Here is a 26322-nt window from a genome sequence, read left to right on the forward strand (position 1 = left end):
AAAAGAATATACAGATAACTTACTAAAATTTATAAGAGTTTAATTGGGTACAAAATTAAAAATTTATTTCTATATACCAATAACATTTTCAAAATGACAATTTAACATTCCATTTATCATACACCAAAAGTATTAGATACCTAAGAATAAATTTAACAAAACATATGCAAGACCTCAGAGAAAATTATAAAGCATTGAGAGGCATTAAAGGTCTAATTATAAGCTCATGATTTGGAAGACTCAATATTGTAAAGACGTCTGTTTTCCCCTACTTGATTCACAGAATTAAAAGCGATTTCTATCAAAAGCCCAACAGGTTTGTTTTTTGGGGGGGTAGAAATTGACAAATAGTAAAATTGTGAAAGTTCAAAGCCAAGTCACTTCTAAAGAAGAAGAAAAGGTCTTCCCTGGTGGCGCAGTGATTGAGAGTCCACCTGCCAATGCAGGGGACGCGGGTTCGTGCCCCGGTCTGGGAGGATCCCGCGTGCCGCGGAGCGGCTGGGCCCGTGAGCCATGGCCGCTGAGCCTGCGCGTCCGGAGCCTGTGCTCCGCAGCAGGAGAGGCCACAGCGGTGAGAGGCCCGCGTACCGCAAAAACAAAAACAAACAAAAAAGAAGAAGAAAAAACAGAAAGACTTGTTTCTCACAAATAATAAAGCTTAGTACAAAACTACAGAATTAAGATAATGTGCTACTGGCACAGGGATAGACAATGGGACAAATAAATCAAAACAGAGTTTTAAAACAGATGCATGCACGTATGAGTCCTTTATATATGAACAGAGGAGGCTCTTCAGAATGGTGAGGAAGCAACTGACTTTTCAATAAATGGTGCTGAGACAACCAGGTATCTTCATGAAAAAACACATAAAACTAGGTTCTCCTCTTACAGTAGTCACCAAAATCAATCCCAGATGTCTTTAAAAAGACCCAGTGAGAAAAGCAATTTATAAAGTTTTTAGAAGGAAATATAGGATAATATCTTCATGACCCTGAGGCCAGAGAGAAGTTCTTTAAGAAGACACAAAGAGCACACACCAGAAAAGATTAAAAAAACTTTAGAAATGGACAGACAGTCTACAGACAGACAATGGCCAGACCATAGATGACAATACACCTGTGACCCACACATCTGCAGTAGACGGGCAAGGAATCAGCCTAGAACAGTCAGGACTTGGCCCATGTCTGCAGCTCCCCAACTTTTGTCCCTGCTTCCAACTCAGGACCAACCAGAGAAAGCCACGTATGTTTCCCAAACGAATCATTTAAGATGCCTGGTTTCTAGTTAGCCACCTGCAGCTAGTTTCCCCCTGGCAACAGCCGCCAGTCAGAGCAGCCCTGAAGCCTTCCCCTTTTCCGTCGTCAAGCTTTCCCACTCCCCTGCCTGCCTCGGAGTCTCTGCCAAACGCAAATGATAGCAGCTTTTACCATAGCAACCTTGGAATACATGCCTCCGTTTGTTCTCATTTGGCTGGTCTCCCTTTACTTCCCCCCCAGATTAGGAAGTTTGTTCACTTAAAGTCTCCATAAAGAGAATGAAAGACAAGCTTCACAAGATACTTGTTGGTTATACCAACAAACAGCAAGTGCTCAGCCCATATGAACAACTAAAAAGAAATCAGTGGGAAAAAGGACAACCTGTTGAAAAAAAGGGAAACACACTAGAACGGTCACTGCGTGAAAGAATTCAAATGGTCCATAAACATAAAGGTTCCTAAGCCTCAGGAGTAATCAGGAAAATGCAGTCACCAGTGCAGGAAGCAGAGCAGGCACTATCGTTCTCTCTGGCCTCGCATCCCACCCAGCGACTCAGAGAGGGCGACCGACATGTCCCAGGTAGGTAGCCGAAGCAGCGCTTGGACCCCAGCCAGGCCCCGGCCTCTGTCCCCGCCTCCTCCTCTCCCTCTGCGGGCTCCAGGGCAAGAGCTTTCTGACTCTGGGCCCAGGCCTCTCATTTGGAGACAGTTAAAAAATCATCTTTAAGGGACTTGCCTGGTGGCGCAGTGGTTGAGAGTCCGCCTGCCGATGCAGGGGACACGGGTTCGTGCCCCGGTCCGGGAGGATCCCACATGCCGCGGAGCGGCTGGGCCCGTGAGCCATGGCCGCTGGGCCTGCGCGTCCGGAGCCTGTGCTCCGCAACGGGAGAGGCCGCAACGGGAGAGGCCGCAACGGTGAGAGGCCCGCGTACCGCAAAAAAAAAAAAAAAAAAAAAATCATCTTTAAGGCCCTCTTCGGTTTAAAAGATCCCGCCTTTCTGAACAAAGGGAGGAAGGTAGAGCCAGGGGCTGGGAGAAGAGGGACAGAGGCACTGTCTTCTACCCATTAGCTCAGAAGAAATCCAAAGCCCTGGCTTGGGCCCACTCGTCTCGGTCGGAGTCAGTAGTACTAAAGAGCGCGGTGCAATCCTGTAGGATTCATCATCCTCAAATCTGCCTTCCTCTGCCCTTTCAGCAAAAACGAACAAAGCCCACGTAATGATCAAAATGTGCTTACCATTAGTGGTCATAGTGGTACTTTTCCATGTTAAGAAGCAAGGTCCAGGGAGGTAGGACTTGCCCAAGGCCACGCAGCACAGAGCAGTAGAATCCGGGTCTTCACGACTCCTACACCTACGGCTTTTTGCTTCCCCACCACGGGGCTGTTGCCCGCCCACGCTTCTCACCTGTCCTAAGACCTGCCCATCCCCCACAGCTGTGGGCACTTAAGCTCAGCACTGCAGCCTGCTTATTCTCACCTGTGCGTTTCGTGCTCACTGAAAATTCCTCTCCCAAGTTCTGTGCCGAAGCAACATGGGACACCGGCAGGGCTGACCCATTGGTTGCCCTCTGAGCAAAAGGCAGACTTACCTCGCCCCAGCAGCAGCAGCAGCAGCCCCAGGAGGAAAGTGCGTGGCCGCAGCCCCATGCTGGAACCCTCCAGACGTCCGCGGACCGATGGGCTATCACTCTTCCTTCTGCTTTTATGCTCCTCTGTTGTCTGATAGGACGCCCGTCATAAATTTTACTGTCTTCACCTTTGAAAGGGGCAGTGACCAGCTGTAAATGATAAATATTAACATTTAGGTAGACGACTTCTCAAGGTAGATGGGTCAAAGATGGGTGGCATGTTCTAGACAAAGGCACCAGAAGACCAGGACCACACAGCCCCCTTCGCCTGGCCTTCCAGGATGGTGAGTGCCCAGAAATTGCTAGCGTCGGGGGACTGGAAATTGCTGGCACTGGGCTGGAATCCCAGGTCGGCCACAGCCGTCAGAGCTCGGGGGGCATCCCTTAGGTTAGCCCCAGCTTTTCCGCTGTAAGCTATGGAACTAAAAGCCATGAAAGGAGAGAAAGTACTCTGTAACAACTGTAAACCAGCCACCTCCGAATGTGAGCTCTCTAGTGGGCAATGTGTCCCCACAGTGTCTCAGGAGTGCCTCTGGGTTCCCTAGCCTCCACGGCACAGAGAGGTCTTCTCCGAGCCCTGCGCCTAGAGCCGGGGTGGCTGGGAGTGTTGGGCTGAAGTGTGTGCCGCACGTTTATTGTCTGCATGTTGAACTGACAGATGTTAGCCAGAGAGGTGAGCCATGGAACTCATCCGATAGAACTAGAAGTTTCCTTTGGGCAAACGAAGTCAGAATGCTGGGCTGGGTCCAAACTGGGCCGATGGCGCTGGAGTTTAAAGCCTGGGTGACAAGCCTTGAGGGGGTAACGTTGAATTTTTTCCCCACAAGTATCAAGGAACAATGGCCGTTAGTTAATAGAACAAATATATTTAAATCATCCTTGCATTTTGGTGACCCTTATGGCAGCAAGGCTGAGAGCCTGACTTCTGAGATCTAGCTAGGAGTCTGGAGTCGGTTTCTATCACCCAACCTCAGGTCTTGATCTGCTGACACTTTTCTCAAATGTTTAAAATCACAGTTGGGTTCTCTTAAGTATAAAGTGAAGACTAAGTGGGCGGCCCCTTGTTTCTGGCTTCCAGATATTAAGATGTCGTTTTCCTTTTTCACCTGCTCAGAAAAATGTGGCTCGTGGGTGACCACTGGTTTAGCTGTGCCTAAGGCTCGGGCTGCACGGAGGTCTCAGGTCACACCGAGAGTGTGGACGCACTGATACAACTTGACCAGCTGACCACCGGCTGGTCCTGGAGCCTGGCAGAGGGCGGCACACAAGGCAGAGAAGGAAGAAGTAAACCCAAGGCGTGTGTGCAGGGGCCATTTGGACTAGATGCTTCTGAGCATCTGACGCTTGTTATCTTCACCAGACTTCCCACAAAGCTCAATGAGAGACCCAAAGCTGCTGTCCTGCTACAAGGATGTCAGGAGTCCACTCAGCTCCAGGCCACCAACAGCTTCGAGGAGCATCCCTGAACCTACTTGGACTGAATGGGTGTTCATAGGCCCCCACTCATGCTTAAGCCAGTTGGAGGTGGGGTGGGAAGCGTGATGGGAAATGGGCAGAAAGAGCCTAGCTCTGCAGTCTGTGTCTCCTTTCCGTCTCTTACTGCTTCTCTCCATGACCATTATGGCCCAGCTGGACTGGCACACATACCAACTTCTCACCTCTTTTCCATTTAGAAAAATTGAGAAATGACTTAAACACATACTTAACCTGTGTGAAGCATTTTTATATAGTACAGACTGAATTCTCTCTTAGATAAAAAAATCTTTGAGTCCTGTCAGCTCATCAAGGAATTCTCATCAACTGTGAGGCAGTGGGGGAATAACATTTTTGGGGGCATTCTTGTCATCCTCTGTGGTGTGCTCGTTAGGTGTTAGCTTAATTAGCACTGATGACCTATGTGATCTATTAGCAGCTGTGAAAACAATGGACAAAGGACTTGTCAAAAGCCAGAGGCAAACTCCAAAAGCTTATAAGCTTCTCTGATTTTTGCCACTAAAATGTCCTACGAGGACATGTCCTAGAGAAGGTAAGATGCTTCACTTCAGATTTTAGCAACAATCAGCAGGTGTTCCTTTCGCGAAAGGCACAGGCCCATGAATTCAAATCTTTTAGGGATGGCAGTCCATGCCTTGGTCAGAAGGCATCTTAGTGACTAAAAAAGCTGCGAGTGTGCTGTTGTCCAAGAAACCACAAGGTGCCTGTGATTCTTTTTAATGGTTGTGAGCCGTAGTAAATAAAATTGTTCTCTTCTTTCAACAAAGGAAAACCTCATCCCTGGCTCCTGGGTGAGCTCTGCCAATGTGGTAGAATGTGTGCCTGTCATTTAGGACAAGTACCCACTGGTGCCTATCTTACAAAAGACCCATGGCTAGAAGAGGAAGGGTACACACCAGAACTGTGGCAGGGGCGGAACCAGGGGTGTCAATTTCAGAATAATCTGCACGGATGCCACTCATGCCCTGAGAATTGTCTGCCCCAGTTTCAGCTTTTCTGAAGCACCTACTGGCCCTCACCATGACGGCCTCGTGTCACTCATTCCTGCATGGAACTAAGTCGCAGGATCCTGGTAGGCCTCCTGAGGGAGAAGTTGGGCCTTTCTCTTCCTGTCGTCTTGGCACCCCTGGCACCCCTCCCCACAGAGCACCTAGCTCGGTGTCCTGCACATACGAGGCCCTCAACAAATCTTCATTCATTGGTTAACTCTTCTCCAAAGGCAGAGACAACTGGTTTAACCAAGCCTGTGTTCTCCAAGCCCTTCCCAGCCACAGAAGGGAAAAGAGGCTTGGATTAGGCGTCTCCAAACCTGAATGTTACCTAGATGCCAGTGTTCCTGTGGATACAAAACACAAGCCTGGATGTACACACACACACACACACACACACACACACACACACACACACACACACGGGCAAAACACTGTCCAGTGCAAGTAACTGAGCAGATTTAGCTTCCCTGGGGCAGCGGATTTTCTTATAATCAATATACTAATGATAAGAAGAGTTTAATTAAGGAATGAACAAGTAAGAGACAAAATGAAGAAGGGACCAGCAATGCATGTCTAGAAAAAATACAATTTTCAAATATCACAGCATTAGTAATAAAAAAAAAAGGACAGGGCAAATCCCAGTAGAACATACACTCCATGAGACCTGTCCTCCTTGTTCTTTGCTATGTCCCCCACGGCTGGCACATTGCCTGTCATAGCAGGCATTCATTCAATGTTGGATGAATAAATAAATGAATGAAAGTCAGAATAAAAAGGAAAGAGACCAAGCCTACTATAAAAAGATCAGCTCAACAGGACAGAACAGAAAAGATGAAAGGGATACACATCATGTTTTAGGACAGAACACTGAGGAGAAAGAGACAGGCACAATGCTCTAATACCATGAAGCACGATGGGAAAAAATAATGGACAAGCAACATTGAAGCTCACAGCCCATGGTCTTCCCCAAGGTCACACGATTATTCTCCCAGCTCCTTGGTTCTCAAGCCTGGCTTGCACATTGGAATCACCTGGAGAGCTTTCAAGAAAAATACCTGTGCCGGGGCTTTACCCTCGGACCTTCTGAATTAATTGGCCTAGGCTGGGAGTTGGGCATCAAGTTTAATGATGGATTCCAGTTGAGCCAGGCCTGCCCAGCACTGAGGGATGAAGAGGGCTTCATCTCTGCTGTTCTGGATGAGCCAAAGGTCCCTGGGACGTGGCTTGATGCCAGAACAGGCCACGGATGCTGACAAAGTCAGACTGACCTGGCAGCCTCTCCAGAGAGGAAACCCACAGGAACCCTGGGTAAAATGCTGGAGTTTCCCTCCGAGGTCAGGGAGTAGATGGGGAAAGGGCCAGATTCTGGCGCCTGGAGAGGCCCAGTCATTGAGCACCAGGATGTGTGGGCTACAGTTCCAGAACAGCCATGGTGCCCGTTACCACCCGCAGGCTTTTCCTCTTCCTTGCATCTTGGTTTCCCGGCCTGTGAGACTGATGGCATGAATTCCATGTTCTCACGTGCAGTGTGAAGAACTGGACAACAGCCGTTGGGGAAGGGGTGAGACGAGCTGCCTACTTCAAGCATATAGGGTACCTCTCTCTCGCACAAACCTTTGTGCAGAGAAGGGCACCGTCACCAACTGGCCACCATTTACAGATGGGGAGCATGTGGCCCTGACGGCATAAGCCCTGACATCCTCCAAATCACACGCTGTTCTGCTTGTTGGTCCCTCTCTCCCCTCTCTCATCCACCATCTCCAGACTCTGAGCCCCCCAGACCCCCCAGTGCTTCCCAACCTTTATGCCTCCCAGCACACGGAAGATGGTGGTATTTGCACAACAGAGTCTGAGCAGATGGGGTGATCTGCAGCCTGAGATGATCAGCCAGACAGCCCCCAAGCCCCTTCCCACCCTCCCCCGCCCCGAGCAGGGCTTGGGGGTGTCGTCAATGCATTTCCCCATCTGTACACCTTAGTGCACCTACACCCAGGTGAAGACTTGAACAGCATTTGCTGAGCACCTACTAGGTGCCAGGCATGCTCTAATCAAACTCATAAATGAATTATCTCATTTAATATCAGCTACATTCATGAGGCTTAAAAGCCTTGACTAAGGTCACCCAACCAGTAAGTTGTAGAGAGGAGGTTCTGACCCACGTCTTCTACCTCCACAGCTGTGAGTTTCTCCCAGGCGTGACTGAGAGATGAGCCTGATGAAATGGTCTTAAACACCCTTCCGGAGGGAAACCCGGGAAGGAGTCTGATTGTGCGTTGGTGGAGGGCAGCCTCTGGCTCATGCACCCAGCTGGGCAGGAGAGTCTGGCAGTACGACCATTCCCTCCTGGGCGCTGAGTCTGAGCGGGCCACCCAGCCTGACCGCCTCACGGCCTGGGCTCCGGGTACCCACTAACCTGTGGAGGCCATCTCAGGAGGACCAGAGAACCAAACAGGGATGCTCTGCTCCATTCCAGTTGGTGGACGCCCGGCTGTGACCTCCTTTCCCCTCCTCGGGAGGATCCCACCCAGAGGCAGGAAAGCAGCAGGGATTAGGTCAGAACTGGTCAGAGAGCACCTGAACCTTAGCGGCTATCTAGTCAGTCCCCTCCACCCCCATTGCACAGAGGGGGAGACCGAGGCAGAGAAAGCCGGAGGGCCAGTCTGTGACTAAGGGTCTTGGATTCCCTGATTCAAGTCCAGGGCTCTTTCCCCATTCATCATGTAGGGCTGAATCACCCCGACCACTTGCAGCAATGGAATTTTTAGGCCAGTTTTACTGATAAGAAATGAAAACCCAGAGAGGATTAGTAACTTGCCCAATTGCTCAGCTACTCAGGGTAGAACCCAGAGTGCTTGCCCTCTCTACCACAGCCCAGGAGTGGTCAGGTTCAAGTCAGAGACACTCGACACAGACCCTGCACTAGCAGATACCAACATAAAAACCAGGGCCCGCACCTCCATTCTGGGAAGAGGGTTCCCATGGAGACAGGTCGGCCAGCATGGCCAGTAGGCACTGGAACACAGGAGAAGCTCTTCCCTGGATCTTCCAGAGCTGAGATCCCCGGGGCAGGGCCGGGGGAGTGCCCTGGGGAGAGAAGTGGTGAGAGAGTCCTCTGCCCACTGAGGGGGGTGCTCCTGAGGGAACCGTGCCATGTGGCTAAGATTTCCGTTATTCCATTTCTTTTGCATCCTTTGAGAGTTACGATCTGTTCCTCAAATCCAAAGGGAATAACCACAGTCTCCTGGCCTTTCCTGGGAACCTCGCGTGCTTAGGACCATGCCGGGAGGATCCTGGTTCCTGCAGCCCCTCGTGGCCTGACCCCACATGCTTCCCTGGCCTGTGTTCAGAGTGGACCACCTGCTAGGAGGGCTTCTCCCGGACCACGGATCCGGAGACGGAAGAGCGCCTCTCTACCACCAAATCGGGGCAGCTTACCGGCTGTCGACGTCTCTCCATCCGCACTGCTGATCCAGGCTGGGGCCTCTGGGCCTTGGGCTGTGGGGCAGGAGACGGCTGTGGCCTGGCGTCACCAGCTTGCTGCGGAGCTGGGCTGTCAGCCACCCTCACACACGCTGCACGCGGTGTTGATAGCCTTAGTAATGACGACGATGCACAAGTGTGCCTGCTTGGCCGGCTCCCTGTTTACCTGTGATGGGCATCACCTGGGGAGAGGGCCGTGCAAGGGGGCTGGGAGTGGGAGGGGGCCGGCCTTCCGTCCCAGGGCGCCGATGCAGATGGGCCTGCTGGGCCAGGCGGGGCTGGGCAGGCAGATCTGCGCTGGGCTCCAGTCATCAGCGCAGCCAGGTCTAGATTAGGCACAGCCCCGCGGAGCTCTGTCACCTCAGGCTCTGTGTCCCAGGGAGCGCCTGTGTGCCTCTCTTCGGGGCACTGCTGGCTGAGGCAGGCCAGCCTGTACTCCTTTCTTCTCTCCCTGATTCTGGAAGGACCTTCTTTATAACTGCAGGGTGATAACCTGTTAGAACCCAGAAGAGAAAACCTGAGGAAAAGGAATTTTCAAATTCCCAATTTTCTCCATTCTAATCCACGTACATTTTCATACTGTAACATCTCTGAAGACAGTCTCTAAGAAACCACAGAAATGTTTAGAAGCTTGCCCAAGATCACACGGAGAGCAGGTGGTGAGACCAGATTTTTAATACTGTTTTTTCTGCCCCAAAGGCCAGTCCTCAGCCCAAGACACAATACTTCCTTACTTTTGTTCATTTCTGTTTGTTCCTTGATTGACCCTCGTAGGCCTCTTAGGGGCCAAACACATGTGACCAGGAACACCCAGGGCTGTAGGCCTTAATCCCAGGCTCTCCAGAGAGCGGCCGGAAGCTCAGGGTGGTCTCCATGGAAACCCCGGACGCCTCCTCCTACACCCCACTCCCTTTCATCTTTGCTCTGGGAGCCACCTGGAGCCAAGTTTCCAATTGTTCCTCTCTGCAGACATTGAGATCCAGGTTTTCTTAAGCAGAGCGAGGCTCCAGGATCTTGACCTGTAGCATCTCTCGCCTGGATTCCTGGACCAGCCCCTGCAGGCTGGCCACCACAACCCCTCGCCCATCCCCGAGGGGGTGACCTTTTAAAACCCTTTCCCCTCGCTCATCTCCCCTGCCCTCCACCGTGGCTTCTGCTCCTGTCACTCTAGCAGACGTACTCTAAGATCAGCAATTTGTTCAATCCAGTGGACGGTGAGGCCCTCAGACCTCGTCCTACCTGACATCTCAGCAGCATTTAACGGCTGACTGCTACCCTTCTTCTCAGAAAGTGCTGTCCTGGGCCTGCATGTCTGTAGTTTCCTGCTTTCTTCTCTCCAGTTCTTCCTTTTCAGTCTCCTTTGCCAGCTCCCCCTCTGCTTCTGGAGCTCCTCAACACTCTGGCCTGGACCTTCCTCTTTCTCTCTCTGTCTCCCAAGGTGATCTCAGCCCCCAACCACACACACACACACCCACGGCTTCATTTAAAATCTGTGCATCACTGACTCCTACCTTTCCATTTCCAGCCAGCCCTGTCTTTCAACCTTCAAACCCCATAAACTTATTGATTCATTGACTCAGCATCTCTACTTTGATGCTTCATAGGACTTCAAACTCAAGGGGTTAAGAACGGGCCGTATGCTCTTCCTGCACTCATTTGCACTCCTACAGGAAGTGGCAGCAGTGGTTGTAGACAGACCCAAGAATGATTCTTGGAAGCTTCATCTCCTCAGCCCCAACAGATCATTCATTGCTGAGTCCCATCAATTCTAGACCCTCAATCACCTCGTGAGCTCACTCATCGTTCTCTGTCTCCACCGCCCCACCCCGGGCCCATGTCACCACCTCTGCTCCCCTGAATGGCTGTAATATCTGCTCCATGTCCCCTCTTGCTTGTTCCAATCTTGTTTGGTTTTTTTTTTTCACACAGCAGCCTGAAGGATCTTTTCAAAGTGCAAATCTGATGTCACACCCTCGTATAAAAGCCTTTGACAGCTTCCCACTGCCCTTTGGATGAAGTCTAACCATCTTGGCATGCTGTCTAAGGCCCTGCATGTCCCCCACCTCCCTCTAGCCTTAAGCCCTCCTCTACCCTTTTGCTCGGACCCCAGGCTTGCTGGGCTCCTTTCACTTCCTTGAACGTGTCATCCTTTTTGCCACCTCAGAGCCTTAACACATGCTGTTCCCTCTGCCTGGAACTCTCAGGCCACACCAATCCCCTTCCCACCCCTTGGCCTCACTAGTTCTCCTTCCAGGCTCAGCATAAATATTTCTTCCTAAAATGCTTTCTCTGGCCCAGCGAGTGTCAGGCCCTGTCTCATGGTTCCCTGGCCTTGCTTCTCCTCCAATATTCAACACACTTGGAATTGCTTGTTCAAGGTCTATCCTGTCTTTCTGATTGCAAACTCCAGTAGGGCAAGGGCCAAATGGTTCTCTGCTGTGTCCTTAGTACTTAGCACAGGGCCTGACGTCAGCAGATGCTCAACAACTGCTACATTGATGAAAATACCCAGCCTGGCTCCAGTCACCCTCCGGAGCCCCTGGTGAACAGAAGCCAGTGCTACCTCATGGCAGATTAACTGCTCCTGCCCTCTCTGTAGCTGCGTTACATCACTTACTTAATTTTGTCAGCCATCCAAACATGGGCCTATTGGAACCGCCTGCACAGTCTCTGCAAAGTCCCATTGCAGCTTTGCACACAGGAGGAAACTGTGTCCCAAGAATTGCACTCTTGGGACCAAGAACAATACATCACCACACAAAGGAAGGGAGCCCTGCTTGGTCTCTGTCTGGCCCAGGTGTCCTCCTATGCTTGAGAAATCTCTCAAAATAATCCTCCTAATAAAACCCCAGGAAAATCTGAAAATTTCCCAGTCTTATAACTGATGGATAGTGAGCCAATCAAGGACTGGCAAATAGATTTGAAGGTCTATCAGAGTCTCCCGTTTCCAAGATCCCCCCGAAGAAAATGCTTGCCAATCGGAGACTGCCAGCATTTCCTCTTTCTTCCCCTATGAAACTTATTCTCCTTTCAGACACCTTTGAACCCCTGTGGAAACGAAAGTGACTGCAGACGGTTCCCTGTGGCTGCAAGTTTATAAAGAAACAGCCTTGACTAATTTTCTCTTGGGTTTTGTTTGATTTTTCTGACTGCAATCTTGGTGCCATGACTCAGCTCCAGCCTGACCTGCCTGTCACTGTGGACCGTGACTCTTGTCCAGGTGTGGTGTCCTCGAGCCTCACTGCCCGTGGACCATCGTCCATATCAACAAGTCCGTTTACGCAGGACCTCAACTCCGCTCTCCTTTAGGTTCCTTGGCTGTTTTACTCACTTGTCGAATACTGGGTGTTTATATTTGGCTAGGGGTCCCCTTTAGAGCTGCGTCCCTTTGCTCTGTCCTGTGTGCTCGAGTGTTATTTTGTCGAGAGGAGGAGGACCACAGAGTGGAACACAGGCCTCATTCCTGTAAGCTGGCTGTTTGAACCAGCCTCACAGAACAGGGAGGTGGCAGTTCTCTGCAGATCAGCATCCTCTGAGAGCAAACTTTGCTGTAAGTCACCATTAAAGCCAGAAAAAATGTCCTCCCATCCTGGCTGTTTGTCCTGAGACCTTGATTTTGATTCGAAGAGAGCATTCTCTCTCTCTGATATATTCTACCTGCCAGGGACTCTGGTCGTTGGGTCTGTGTTCAGAGGCAGCTGACCATTAGGTCAGGGGCCCGAGACAGAAGATTGTAAGAGCAACTTCAGTTGACTGTAACTTTCAGCTGACAGTAGCCAGGAGTCTTCTCAATCCAACCTGTGTCCCCTCTAGCAGAACTTCACCAAGGATGACTTGGGTCTTCAATGGACACTTTGGGGAACACTTAAGTTTTTCCTTTAATTGAAGTATAGTCACTGCACAATATTATATAAGTTACAGGTATACAATATAGTGATTCACAGTTTTTAAAGATGATATTCCATTTATAGTTATTATAAGATATTGGCTATCTTCCCCATGTTGTACACTTCATCCTTACAGCTTATTTTATACCTAATAGTTTTGTACTTCTTATTCCCCTACCCCTATATTGACCCTCCCTCCCTCCCTCTCCCCACTGGTAACCACTAGTTTGTTCTCTATATCTGTGAGTCTGCTTCTTTTTTGTTATATTCACTAGTTTATTGTATTTTTTAGATTCCACATATAAGTGACATCATACAGTACTTGTCTTTCTCTGTCTGACTTATTTCATTTAGCATAATGCCCTCCAAGTCCATTCATGTTGCTACAAATGGCAAAATTTCATTCTTTTTTTTTTTTTTTTGCAGTACGCAGGCCTCTCACTGTTGTGGCCTCTTCCATTGCGAAGCACAGGTTCCAGACACGCAGGCCCAGCGGCCATGGCTCACGGGCCCAGCTGCTCCGTGGCTTGTGGGATCTTCCCGGACCGGGGCGCGAACCCATGTCCCCTGCATCGGCAGGCGGACTCTCAACCACTGAGCCACCAGGGAAGCCCAAAATTTCATTCTTTTTAATGGTTTAGTAGTATTCCATTACGTACATACCACATCTTTATTCATTCATCTGTTGGTGAACACTTAAGTCACTTCCATACCTTGGCAATTGTAAATAATGCTGCTATGAACATTGGAGTGCATGTATCTTTTTTAAAAACTAAATTTATTTATTTATTTGTTTATTTTTGGCTGTGTTGGGTCTTCGTTGCTGCACATGGGCTTTCTCTGGTTGTGGCGAGCGGGGGCTACTCTTTGTTGTGGTGAGCAGGCTTCTCACTGCAGTGGCTTCTCTTGTTGCCGGACCATGGGCTCTAGGCACGTGGGCTTCAGTAGTTGCACGTGGGCTCAGCAGTTGTGGCTCGCGGCTCTAGAGCACAGGCTCAGTAGTTGTGGCTCACGGGCTTAGTTGCTCCGCGGCATGTGGGATCTTCCTGGACCAAGGCTCGAACCTGTGTCCCCTGCATTGGCAGGCAGATTCTTAACCACTGCGCCGCCAGGGAAGCCCCTGGAATGCAGGTATCTTTTTGAATTAGGGTTTTTTTTTTTTTTTTTCAGATATATATCCAGGAGTGAAATTGCTGGGTCATATGGTAATTCTATTTTTAGTTTTTTGGGAAACCTCCATAGTGTTTTCCACAGTGACTGCACCAATTTACATTTCTATCAACAATGTACGAGGGGGAAACACTTGATTTAAGTAGAACTGCTCATTTGAGAGGTACCTTAGAACAAGACCAGAATAAAATTCCTCAGGCGCAATGAGCAGTGTTTATTGATTGGTACCCTGACGCTTCTAAGCAGAATTCCAGTTCTTCAAATTTTTTTGGTCAAGGGTCAACAAGGAACTTGATGACTCAAAATGTAAAACCATCTGGGATAAAACCGCCTCTCTCACGAACCCCCCCACTTCTAACACCCGCCTGCTCTTCATCATACACTCTCTACCACTCACACAGATCTGACCCCAACCCCTCTACCTCTTCCTTCCCCTTGTCTGGATTTCTTGCGTTTTTCTTAACGAGCCCCTTGACACTCCAAAACATCAGTTTCCTTTAAAAATACATCCTGTTTGAGACTCACACATGCCACCTGCCATAGAGTTTAAACCCTGATCTCAGCACACCCAAGAACTATTGCCCAAGATTTCTCCAAATCTTGACAAGACAGACACCTCCTTTCTGAAGAATTTGGAATCTCCCAGGAGCCTATAAGCCAGGCTTGCCAGATCTCTACCAACAAATTCGCATGTTGGTATGAAGATTAAAGGCTAAATTAGCAATGAAGAAAGCAAAATAGACGATTCCAGGGTAAGACTCAAGGAATCCCAGCATGCATGCTAAACCAGCAGGCATCGAGAGAGCCCAGGAAACAGGTCAGAATTTACTAAAAGTGATTTCTGGGACCGCCCCTGCCAAAATTGATTGGCATCAAGAGAACAAGAAGACAAGCCACAGACAGGAGAAAATATCTGCAAAAGATATATCTGATGTAGGACTGTCATCTTAAATACAGAAAGAAATTCTTAAAACTCAACCATAAGAATATGAACAATCTAATTAAAAAATTGGACAAAAGACCTGCATGGATACCTCACCAGAAGACATACAAATGGAAAATGAGCATATAAAAAGATGCTTCACATCCTATTTTTAGGGAAATGCAAACTAAAATCCACCACACACTTATTCTAGCCAAAGTACAAACACTGACAACACCAAGAGCTGGCGAGAATGTGGAGCAACAGGAACTCTTATTCATGGCTGGTGGGAGTTCAAGATGGTACGGCTTCCTACAACACTAAACATACTCTTGCCCTACAATCCAGCAATCACAGCCCTTGATATTTACTCACAAGAATTAAAGATTTATGTCTACACAAAAAACAGCACATGGATGTTTATAGCAGCTTTATTCACAATGGCCCAAACTTGGAAGCAAACAAGATGTCCTTCAGTGGGTGGACTGAGAAATAAACTGTGGTACATCCATACCATGGAATATTATTCAGTGCTAAAGAGAACTGAATGATCAAGCCACAAAAAGGCATGGAGGAACCTTAAGTGCATATCACTAAGTGAAAGAAGCCCATATGAAAAGGCTACATACTGTGTGATTCTAGCAATGTGACATCCTGGAGAAGGCAAAACTACGGAGACGGTGAAAAGGTCACTGGTTGCCAGGGGTGTCGGGGGAGAGAGGGATGAATAGGCAGAGCACAGAGGATTTCTAGGGCAGTGAAACTATTCTGTATGATGTCATGACGGTGGATACATGTTATTCCACATTTGTCTAAACCCCAGATTGTACAACACCAAGGATGAATCCTAATGTAAACTGTGGACTCTGGATGGTCACGCTGTGTCAGTGTTGGTTCATGGACTGTACTGGACGTACCACTCTGGGTGGGGGGGATGCTGATGGTGGCGGAAGCTGTGCGTGTGGGGTCCAGGGGATGTATGGGAACTCTCTGTACTTTCTTCTCAATTTTGCTGTGAATCTCAAACTGCTCTGAAAAATAAAGTCTATTTAAAAAATCAAAGAACATAAAAATTGATTACATCTTGATTCGGTGTAGTAAGCAGAGAAAAGATGAATCAAAAGGGAGATTTTTAGAGACAGACTAGAAATTACTTTCCAACAAGATTCAGGAGTCAGTCTCAATGTTGATATAACAGCAGTCCTCTCAAACCTGAAATCAGAGACCCAGTTTGCAAGCAAAAAGGAGAATGGGAGATAGCCCCACTGTCTAAACTATAGCACCTAGAGGAATACTTTGAAAGGACTTTGAAACAGAAACGATATAAAACGTAAAATAAATGCATGACTTTGCAGATGAAACAATTAGATGGTCTAATTCTAATTGGCCTCGGATTGATAAAGATGCCCAGAAATACCATAAACAGAAGGGACACTGGGACGAAAAGACCAAGCTTATGTCTTGTTAGGGGAACCCCCTTCCAGGTGTCTAATGCAGTTGCCTAGAGGCAGGCCTCCTTCTACGTGACACTGCCTGCTCTGAATCCCTTGCAGCTTGGCTCAGGCGGCCTGACTGGAAACAGCTGCCTTCTCTTGGAGGCCCCTAGGCCAACCGTTGCCTAAATTATGGCTGAGACGGAAGCACTGGATCTGCAGCTGGACCTCACAAGCCCTGCCAACCCTCTGCCGACTGTCTTCTGGGCTCGATACACCCACGGCTGGAGTCAAGCCCCTGGGCTTCCCCAGCTGCCATGCATGGTCCTGGGGAGCCACTGTGTTTTGCATCCAAGTTTTCAGGCACGCTCTACATACCAGCCTCACTTAGCCTGGCAATAGTTGGCTGAAGGTCAGTGTGTACATAGGATGGTCGAAAAGGACATTAGGATGGAAAGAGGGCTTAGAGGATCTAGTTTTCCACTCAGAAAAAATACAGTCCAGGACCAGCAACGCTGGCAGCGTCTGGGAGCCTGTTAGAAATCTGGGCCCTCAGGCTCACCCAGGACCTACTGAAGCAGGAAGCAGATTTTAAGGAGGTCCCCAGATACTTTGTGTGCACAGTAGGATTTAAGAAGCCCTGGTCTAGAACAGTGGTTCTCAAAACTTGCTGCATATTAGAGTTGCCTGGGGCACTTTAAAAAATGACTAAGAGCCCTGTCCTAGGCCAATAGAATCAGAATCTCTAGGAGTGTGGCCCAAGCACTGTTCTTTTTGGTGTTACTGCATTGTGTTGTTGTTAGTCATGTTGTTTAGAGTTTCCCAGGTGGTTTAGATGAGTAACCCCCAGACTGAGAACCTGGAGCATCCCAACTCTTTTATTTCAGAGGAGGGAAAACAGAGGCCCAGAGAAGGTGAGTGGGCTCAAGCCCCGGGCCCCCGACTGCTGGTGCAGGGTTCCCCTACCACCCCGACTTGTGCGCCTTCTCATTACCACGTGAGCCTTGTCGGAGCCCCTCTTGTGTACTGGGACTTGCCAGCATTGACCCCTGTAGCTTCCCAGCTCTTTTGAACAAAGCATCTGTTGTTTGAAATACTGGAAAGTCTGTAACTGTCCATCACTAGGGAAGTGATTGAATAAGTTGTGGTATGGCCACGCTATGGAATACTACACAGTAATGAAAAAGAATGGGGTGGCCCACACCAACCAACAAAGCTTTGCAGGGTATAATGTTGAGTAAAGAAACTAAGAAGATAAAGGTATATATTGTGAGAGCTCTTTTTTGTGAAAAGAATAAGAAAAAACAAACAAACAAACAACCAATAAAATACTATATTTTTCCTATAGGACTGGTGGAGCCAGAGGGACCCTGTGTGACCAGGCTGAGGAGGTGTGGCCTGTGGCAGAAAACCACAGGGAAAATAACCTCAGTGCTAGGAGAGGCTCCAAAGTGACCACAGACTCCTCCGCCAGAGAATCTGGTACCTGAAGGCAGGGCACCACGGGGAGATACAGTTGTAAAAAGTCCAGCAGGCCCTTCCCTGCCCTCCCCGGCCTTCCACCCAAGAGCACCAAGCTCTCCCAGAATGGGGAAAGGAGATGGAGACAGAAGCGGACCACTTCCCCCGTCCCACAACTTTCCCAGGCTGACTGGAAGGAAGCTGGGCATTTTGATAGCTCTCCCACGGGGCTGGATATCTTATTACATGAGAGTGACCAGAAAATCAGTAGGAGCTGCCTGGGGCTTCCCGGCAGGGAGAATGGACCCAAAGAAACATCTGCAGGGGCTGATAAGAGAATAAAGGTGCTTTCTTCATGTGCCATGTGTCCAGCCCGCGCAGCACCGGGTCACCTGGGTTTCATCTGCCCCACGGCCCGGTGACCAGAACTCAGAAGCATCATCCCTGAGGGTGGCCTAAGAGCAGCACGTGCTTCGTGAGCCACTTCTACACGCGCCGTGAGGCCCTCGACCTCACGGAGCTTATATTCTAGGCAGGTAGAGAGGGAAACGTGAATTCGTTTTACAAATGCACATAAGATGATGATATGAACACATGCGGCCAGGGGACCTCTCCCAGGCTGATTTCAAGGCTCTGTGATTAGTGGGATCCTGGGAAGAGCCAGAGGGGCGACCATGCAGAGGGAAGGGAGGCTGAGGCAGGGGAGGTAGGAGGGGCTATTCAAGCCTCGTAGGCCTTGGTCCTATCTGGGTCTTTACCTTGTAGGCCTTGGTCACGTCTGGGCCTTTACCCTAAGAGAAACAAGGAGCTAATAAAGGGTCGCAAATGGGAAAGTGACAGGATCTGCCTAATATTTTAAAAAGGGGACTGATGGCTGTGTGGAGTAGGGCCCATAGGGAGACAAGGAGGGGCCCAGACAGGAGGCTGTTACCCTCTGAGCAGGAGGTGGAAGAGGCTTGAAGCCAGCGGATGGTGGTGGGGATGGAGAGAAGCGGGTAGAGAGATGTTCAGGAAGTAAAGCCAATGGATTACGCGTAAGAGGGGAGAAAAAACAACGCCTCAATTTCTGCCCTGTGCACTGGCATGGACAGTGGTTCATGCACTGAGTAGGGACCACTAGGCAGGGAGGAGGTTTTTGGAGAATGCTGAGAGAGGTCATATGTTCAGGTATGGACACTCGGGAGATCCCAAAGAGGCAGCAGATAAAGGGATCGAAAACTCTGAAGAGAATTCTGGGCCAGAGTTATGCGGAAGTCAGATGGCCATTCCAGGTGTGGTGGGATGAGTCTGCCTAGGGAGAGAGGATGGGGGGAGGGGAAGAGAAACATCTAACGACTGCATCCTAAGGAACGCTGGTATTTAGTGAGCAGCTAGAGATGGAAAAACCTACAAAGGAGACAAAGAAAAGCCAGCCAGGGAAGTAGAAGGTTTATGTCATGGAGAGAAGAGTGTTTCTAACATGGAGATGCTGCTGAGAAGACACGGATCTGAGACCTGGGAAACTGGGTTCCAGCAGAGGGGGCTGTTGCTGGTCTTCATGCTGTACCTTGGAGTCTTGGCTCAGCTCTGTGCCCCTGGGGACACCTATGCCCCACCTGAGACTTTTGTTTACCAGTCAATGGAGGAAGAAGGTTGGCTCATCACCAAGGTCCCTTCCAGCTAAGCATCATTCCAGAGAAACATCATGGTGGAGGCATGCTTCAGCTCCTGCCTGGCCCTGCTCCCCACCTGCATCTCACCACATCCTCTGGGTATGTTTTGTGGTCACATTCCTAGAGCCACAGGGCCCATGTGTGGGTGGAAGGGAATTCCCATTCATTTGATGTTCTGTGAATGCTGGGCCTTCTATGAGCCAATCTTAGGTATTATGTGGGAGACAGAAAAGATGTAAGATGTAATCCCTACCCTTAAAGATCTCATCACCTCTTTGGGGAGATAAGATGAACATACACAAAAAATGAAGCCTAGAGACTGTATAAGTAAAAGGAAAGAGCATGTAAGGTACACAGAGCCGCCAGGCAGAGAACGAAGGGTGGGAGCCTGCGGGAAAGCTACCTAGAGTAGGCAAACCTTGAGCCAGGTCTGGAAGAAGTGATGTGCGCTCATCGGAAGAGCTTGGGCAAAGGCATGGAGGAGAGCCATGAGCAGACTGATAGAGGGTTGGCAGGTCTGACGGGATGGGGTGGGGATTCCCAGAGATGAGGAGGCATGGGCGTGGCTGCTTGCATCCGGGTCCAGGGCACAGAGCCTGGCCCAGGGCAGAGCCAGCACTCCAGGTCCAATATGCCTCATGGGACCTGTGAAAGCAGATATCATCCCGTGGGGACCTGCTCCCCCAAGGGTGACTTCAGGCCTGAGCGAGATACATGGACTTACGGACTCACAGCATGTCACAGCCAGGGCTGGGACTGAGGAGAATATCTGAGAATTGACTGTGCTTCTCACCAGACCCTCTCCCTTCCTCATTCCCCCAACCCAGCCAACAGAGGGTCCTTTCTCACTCTGACCGTTCACAAGCCCCCTCCTCCCTCTTCTCATTGGCCTTGCACCCGGCCTCTCGCTCTCTGCCCCAGGGTGGTGGGTACTGCTGGGTTCCTCCCTGACGGCTGCCTGCTGCACCTTCAGCCCAAGACAGTGCAGCTCTTCTCCAAGAAACCCCACTGCCCACACGAGGAAGGCGACTCCTCCCCGCTTCCCCTCACCTCCAGCTCACGTGTCCCACTGCCCTCCTTTCTCCTCGGTCTTGGTTTGCTTCTTCCCTTCTCTTTATCATTGGGCCTCCTGCCTCCATCAGGGATTCCCTTCTGGTAGGGACACAAGCCCCTGGCCCAGGCCCTCAAGCCTTCCACGATGAACCCAAGCCTCCCCTTCCCCCCTTCCCCTGAGAGACTCCCTTTGAGCAAACCACACATTTCTGGCACCACAGTGACCCCCACATCTCTGTTCAGGGTGTAACTTCAGCCTGAAATACCTTCCTCCTGTTTCCATCTAACAAGTTCCTTCCTACCCTCCAGATGCAGCTCAAACCCCATCTGTCTCATCTGGCAGCCAGGCAAAATGCATACGACTATGTGCTCTGGAGCCAGAGACTTCTGACCTTAATCTCTGCTTAGCCATTTTGAAGCTGTTTGCCCCTGGGCAAGTCACTTCCTGTCTTCTGAGCCTGTTTCCCAATCTATAAAAGGAAGGGCTGGTCCATACTTCAGCGAAGCGAGGATGAAACGAAGCCAGGAGTATGAGGTGCTCCATGCAGCATGTGGTTCCCGGCAGCGAGGCAGGAATGCTTACTATTGGAGCTTGTTTCCAGTCACCTCCTACCAGCTGTGATCTCACCCTCCTTTGAAGCTCTAGCATATTTTGCAACTCTCTTTCGGCATCCAAATCGGCTGTCTATTATAGGTGGCAAACTTCCCTAAGGCTTTTGTGTCCCTTTGGGTCCTACACAAAAGGTATTTGTTGAATGGAAATGAGGATGGACCAGTAATGACCCATCCTGGGAAGGTCAAACACTTCCCTGTGGCTGGAGATGCCCCCAAAACCAACAAAGGCCAGCAGCTACCTTCTCACCTCAAAACTACCTCACCACCTGTCTCACACCTCATCCCCAGGCATTGGGCTACCTTTGCCACCTCCCAGGTCCTCCTGTCCCTCCAACACAGTGATCTTGGGCAGGAACAGGCCTGGCTGAGCAGAGAAGACCCCTGACAATGGCCGAAGAAGAAGTTGTGCCCCAGTGGTTCCCGCCTCATCAGCTTGGCCGCTCCACACGGCCTCAGGTCTTTGCACTGTGCACATGGAATGCCGCACTCGGGGAGTTTCCTTCCCAAGGCCCCTGGTGTCCTCTCCTACCAGGCGACCTCATATAGAGCCACCTCCATCCAGTAGAGAGGTTAGCATCGCTGGTCCCCAGGGAGCAGGCCCTTGAGGCAGCTCACAACTGCCCACCTCTTCCCAGCACCCTTCAAGCTCTGCCTACAGAGGAATATGTGCACAGGACGGCCCACACTGTCCTGTCACACCCTTCCTCACCCCAGGAAAATAGGTGTCAACTTACAGCTGTCCATATAATTCAAGGCAAAGAGAATCTGTTCAGGGTGGCAAAGCAGAGTCTTTCCCTATTCAATCCCCTTCCTCTGGGATGAGAGACCAAAATGATCAGATGGACCACGGGTACCATCCACACAAAGAGACGGGGTGAGCTCCTGGTCACAGAGACTGGACCCTACTGAAAAGTTGAGTGGGGGATAGGTTCATCAGAAGGCCAGCAGCCACCCCGGCCTAGCAGATTCCCTAGAGGCCCAAGATAAATTGCCATCTGTGCCCCTGAAAACTACCTTGCCATCCCCCCTGCCCTCCTCGGTGTGCCTCCTCTGGCCAGGCCTGCTGGCACCTGGTGTCTCTCCCTGGAACAGCACTTATCCCCTGCCTTTGGCTGTCTCAACACAGATACAGAGCTCCTGGAGGGATCTGCCTCTCTATAGCCCCAAATGCCAACCATGCTGGCACATAGTAGCTGCTCAATAAAAATTTATTGACACGAATGAAGCAAAGAATTAGAATGTAGATTAAGACCTAGAATTTAAGCTTCTCCCATTGGTGCAAGGAAGAAGGAAGATGAAGCCTCCTTCTTCTGACATCCCAAACTGAGAATCTCCGTTCTCCCTGTCTTCCAGTTACCAAACCTCCGTATCAGACTCCTTCCTCTTCTTGCCCTTACCACCATGAAGCCTTTCCTGACTCCCCAGTCCCCAGAGACCATTTCCCTTGGTTGCCTCGGCCCTTCACCTGCTATTTGATTCGTACTATCTTGGTTCTTAATAATTTGCAAGCATGATTTCTCTCCCAATCCAGGACTGCAAACTCCAAAAAGGCAGCAAGCCTGTGTTCTGCTTTTTTGCATCCCCCAAAGAAGCAACACAGGGTGTGGCCCAAAGTCAGCATTTTGTAAATTAGTAAAATGACTGAGTGAATTGATGAATGGCTTAATTTCCAAGGGAAGGAGAGTTTCCACATTATCCCACAACTCCATACATACCTATGGGGCACAGGGAACCTCTCGTGTCCTCTCCAGAGCACATATGCACACGGCATATGCAGGAGTATCCCACACACTCCCCTCAGGGTGCACAGGACACTCTGGGTCCCCCGCAACCCCACACCTTCTGAGTGCCCTCTGCTCCCACTCCAAGAACATATGTTTCTTTCACATCTCTAGTGCAGGCGAAATAGCTCAGGGGCTAAGACAGGCAGCCCAATGTAATCCTGACTTGGTCCTGTCTTGTTGGGAGGTTTGGCCCTATATGCCTCACATTTCTGCGTCTATTCCCTTTTCTTCTTTGTCCCTTTATTGTTACCATAAAACACATGTTTCAGCCTAGCATATAGGTATTCTCTATGATTCTCTTTGCTTTCCCTCATGGTTGCAAAATGGCTGCCACATCTCCAAGCATCCCATGTTTATATAACAATGTCCAAAGGCAGGAAGGACACACGGCTCTTCTGGTATATGTCTATGTTTTGTCAAGAGAAATCATTCCCAGAGGTCTCTAGCTGACTCTTCCTTGGGTCTCAGTGGGCAGAACTGGGTCAATCACTGGCAAGGGAGATGGGATTACCATGTCTAGACTAGAGCAAGCATGACTCATCTCTTAGGGCTGGTACCACCTTCCTTGAGCATACTGTTGATCAATATCTAAGCAAAATTGGGATTCTACTCACAAGGTAGAAACTAGGAATGGCTGCTGGGAAGGCAGCCAGCAATGTCTCCCACATCACCAAGAACTCTCAGACCAGAGCAGGTTTCATCCAGTTGGGAAACAATAAAATGTGTTCAGTGGAGTACCAGGCACTTCATTTCATGTGAAAAATGCATTTTGAAAACCTGCACATTTTAAAGCTCATGCAAATTAAAACCAATCCTGACAGTGTCTGGTAGTAGTTTCTGTTTACTAGCTAAATTTGTAGCACCATGTGGTAGTAGCATAAACAGTTTATAATTCACTTGGCCTGCCAGGTTTCAAATTATGCAATTTGTGAAGAATTTATAAAACTTTGGGGGACTTGCATTATTTCATGTGTTACATATAAATGAAGGCTTCATTAATACTTTTATTAATCTTTTAAAATAAAATCGTATCTTAAAATTTATTAATATTTTATGCAAATTTTCTACTTTGCACAAAATATGATACTATCGCAAAGGTAAGTTGGTCAGGCCAGCTGTGATGCGTGTGAGTGGTAGGATGGGGTGAGGGGCAGCTGGGGTTCATTTTTCCAAAGCACAGGGAGGATGACGTGAAATAAAGGAATTAGTGAACCAGCAGCAAGACTTTAGGCAAATTACTCTCTGCCTCAGTTTACCTCATTTGGCTGGCTCGCTGGTTGAAAGGCCCCTTTTTGCTCTAAAAATCTATGGTTCTGTGGATCCCATAATGAGTGGAAAATTTTAGGATAAGCAACTACGTTTTAACACTGTCTTGCACGCTTTACATTTGAACCACACAAAAGCATTTTTATGTTCACTACTTCGCAAATAGTTAAGCCAATAGTCATTGGGAAGGACAGATGAGGTCACTCAGGAAGCCAGAGGCCAAGGAAAGCCTGATTCCCTCCCCCACAGAGCAGGTAATGTTGACCAGGTGGTAATGTTCCCGCCCCTTGAGGGGGACGGGGTTGGATTCCATTCAAAACCTTCTTCCACCGCATAGCAGCCTCAAATGCTCTCTCCACCTGCCCAGAAAACACTAGTGAGACTCCAGCAAGCTCCCTCTGGCTGCTCAGATAGCAGAGCCGTTTTTCCAAGTTTAGCCCTGGCTGCAGTGTGACTTGAGAACTGTCTGGCGACACTGAAGTAAGAGGAAGTCACCAGGCTCCACCCAGCCCCAGCACCCCCCTCCAAGGCCCCCTGCTCTGCAGGTAGAGAACAGAGGTCCAAAAGAAGAACTGAGGGTCACAGGGCTTTGGTCTAGCCTGGACACTGTTGCCTCATACAATAGTTTGAATGAAAACGTTGAACTAGTTGACTTTTTAAAAGCGGGATGATTCTATATTTAAAACTTCGTATTTCTGGCTTTTTGGAAAATGTGGATGACCTTGAAACATGAGGGCCCACATTCCTGCGTGGTAATAACCGCCGGAGCAGGGTAAGTGCATCCTCCCTTAGGGGGAGTGTGCGCCTCCCAAATGCATTACAGTCCCACCACTCGTTCACCTCCCTGAAGTTATTTGGGTCTGAGACTCCCTGGTGTAGCCACAGGATGTTTAGTTCTTCCTGGGTGGGCTCGCCACACTCCTGCAGGCCTCATTCTTTCCAGGACGCCAGCTGGTGCATTTCCCCCAAGGGACCGTGCTCTGGAGGGAGGGACGCCACCCCTCCCACTCCGCCATTATTTGTGGGTGCAGGCCTCCCTCTGCTCTGACGTGGGCTGTTAATAATCCTGGGCAGCATTATTAGCCACCAAGTGCTCAGGTCACAGGAGGTGAGAGTCTCTGTCCTCTGCCCTGGTACCCCACACGAGGAGTCCAGTGGCCAATTCTGAAGGCTGGTGTTTTCACAGAAGTATCAATATGTCAGAGACCTGCCCGCATCAGGAGAACAGTAAGCTGGATGCGAAGGGGCAGGAAAGCACACTACAGCAAGAAGGACTGATGGAACTGCAGGTGTTTAGCAGAGAAAAGAGAAGACCCAGGCAATGTGATGCCTTCTTTTGAACACATGAAGGGCAGTCATGTGAGAAAAGGGTTAGATTAGTTACTACTGTTAATAGCACTAATACAACCACTGCTAGTCACTAGTAACAAATCTCTATCTAGTGCTTACTATGTGCCAGGCACTGTTCCAAGAAGACACATTGACTAATTTTGACACAAAAAGTAATAAATGGAAGCATAGGAAGACAGATTTTGGTTTAGCCAATATTGTCCAAAGATGGAAGGGGCTGCCCCAGTCAGTAGTGAGCTCACTGTCTCTGGAGGAATGCAAGCAGATACTGGAGACTACTGAGGTGCATCAAAAGGGTGGTTGTATTAAATGATTCTTAAGGTCTCTTTCATCCTCGACATTCTGTAATTCAAATATTTTAACTTCGGGGACCTCCCATGGGGACTGAGTGGGAAAGACGCAGTGCTGGGTTCAAATATCAGAGAAGCAAGGAATGAAGAGGTGCGCTCAGCACTGTGGCTCTAATGTCAGGAAAGTGAGTCTGTCTGAGGTCAGGTCAAGGAGGACGAAGTGTACATTCACACAAGTGCGCTCTGAAGTTCATATATGCAAATCTCTGGGAATGGACAGATATGCCAAGATACTCAGTTGTGCAAGAGACTTCTTGGGAATTTTTGTGTGGCTCGCCACCCGCTGAGAATCAGACAGACCAGAGCTGATTAGCTTATGTGGTTAGGGTGGTGTTTTCCAAACTACTGGTTCGGACCCATTGGTGGGTTATGACATCAATTTGGTTGGTCGCAACTAGCATTAAAAGAAAAAATCAGAGTGCATCACAACTAATTACTACACACTGTTTCTTTAAAGTGTAGTTTCAATAATGCATGAGTGTATGTGTGCACTGAATTATGATGTGAAATTGGGGAATAAAAGCCAACC

General features: G+C 49.3%; 1 protein-coding gene across 1 annotated transcript in view; it reads right to left on the bottom strand.

Moving 5' to 3' along the window:
* PLB1 (phospholipase B1) overlaps positions 1-26322 on the bottom strand; it is a 189032-nt gene that overhangs the window by 120572 nt on the left and 42138 nt on the right. Inside the window, exons 4-5 of the mRNA XM_060309527.1 lie at positions 8806-9343; positions 2846-3034 (exon numbers count right to left, since the gene is read on the bottom strand). Of these exons, the coding sequence (XP_060165510.1) occupies positions 2846-2903 (58 nt within the window). The 5' untranslated portion in view covers positions 2904-3034; positions 8806-9343. The remainder of the gene's footprint in view (positions 1-2845; positions 3035-8805; positions 9344-26322) is intronic.

The sequence above is a fragment of the Globicephala melas genome, chromosome 12 (genome assembly GCF_963455315.2).
Source record: "Globicephala melas chromosome 12, mGloMel1.2, whole genome shotgun sequence".
NCBI lineage: Eukaryota > Metazoa > Chordata > Mammalia > Artiodactyla > Delphinidae > Globicephala > Globicephala melas.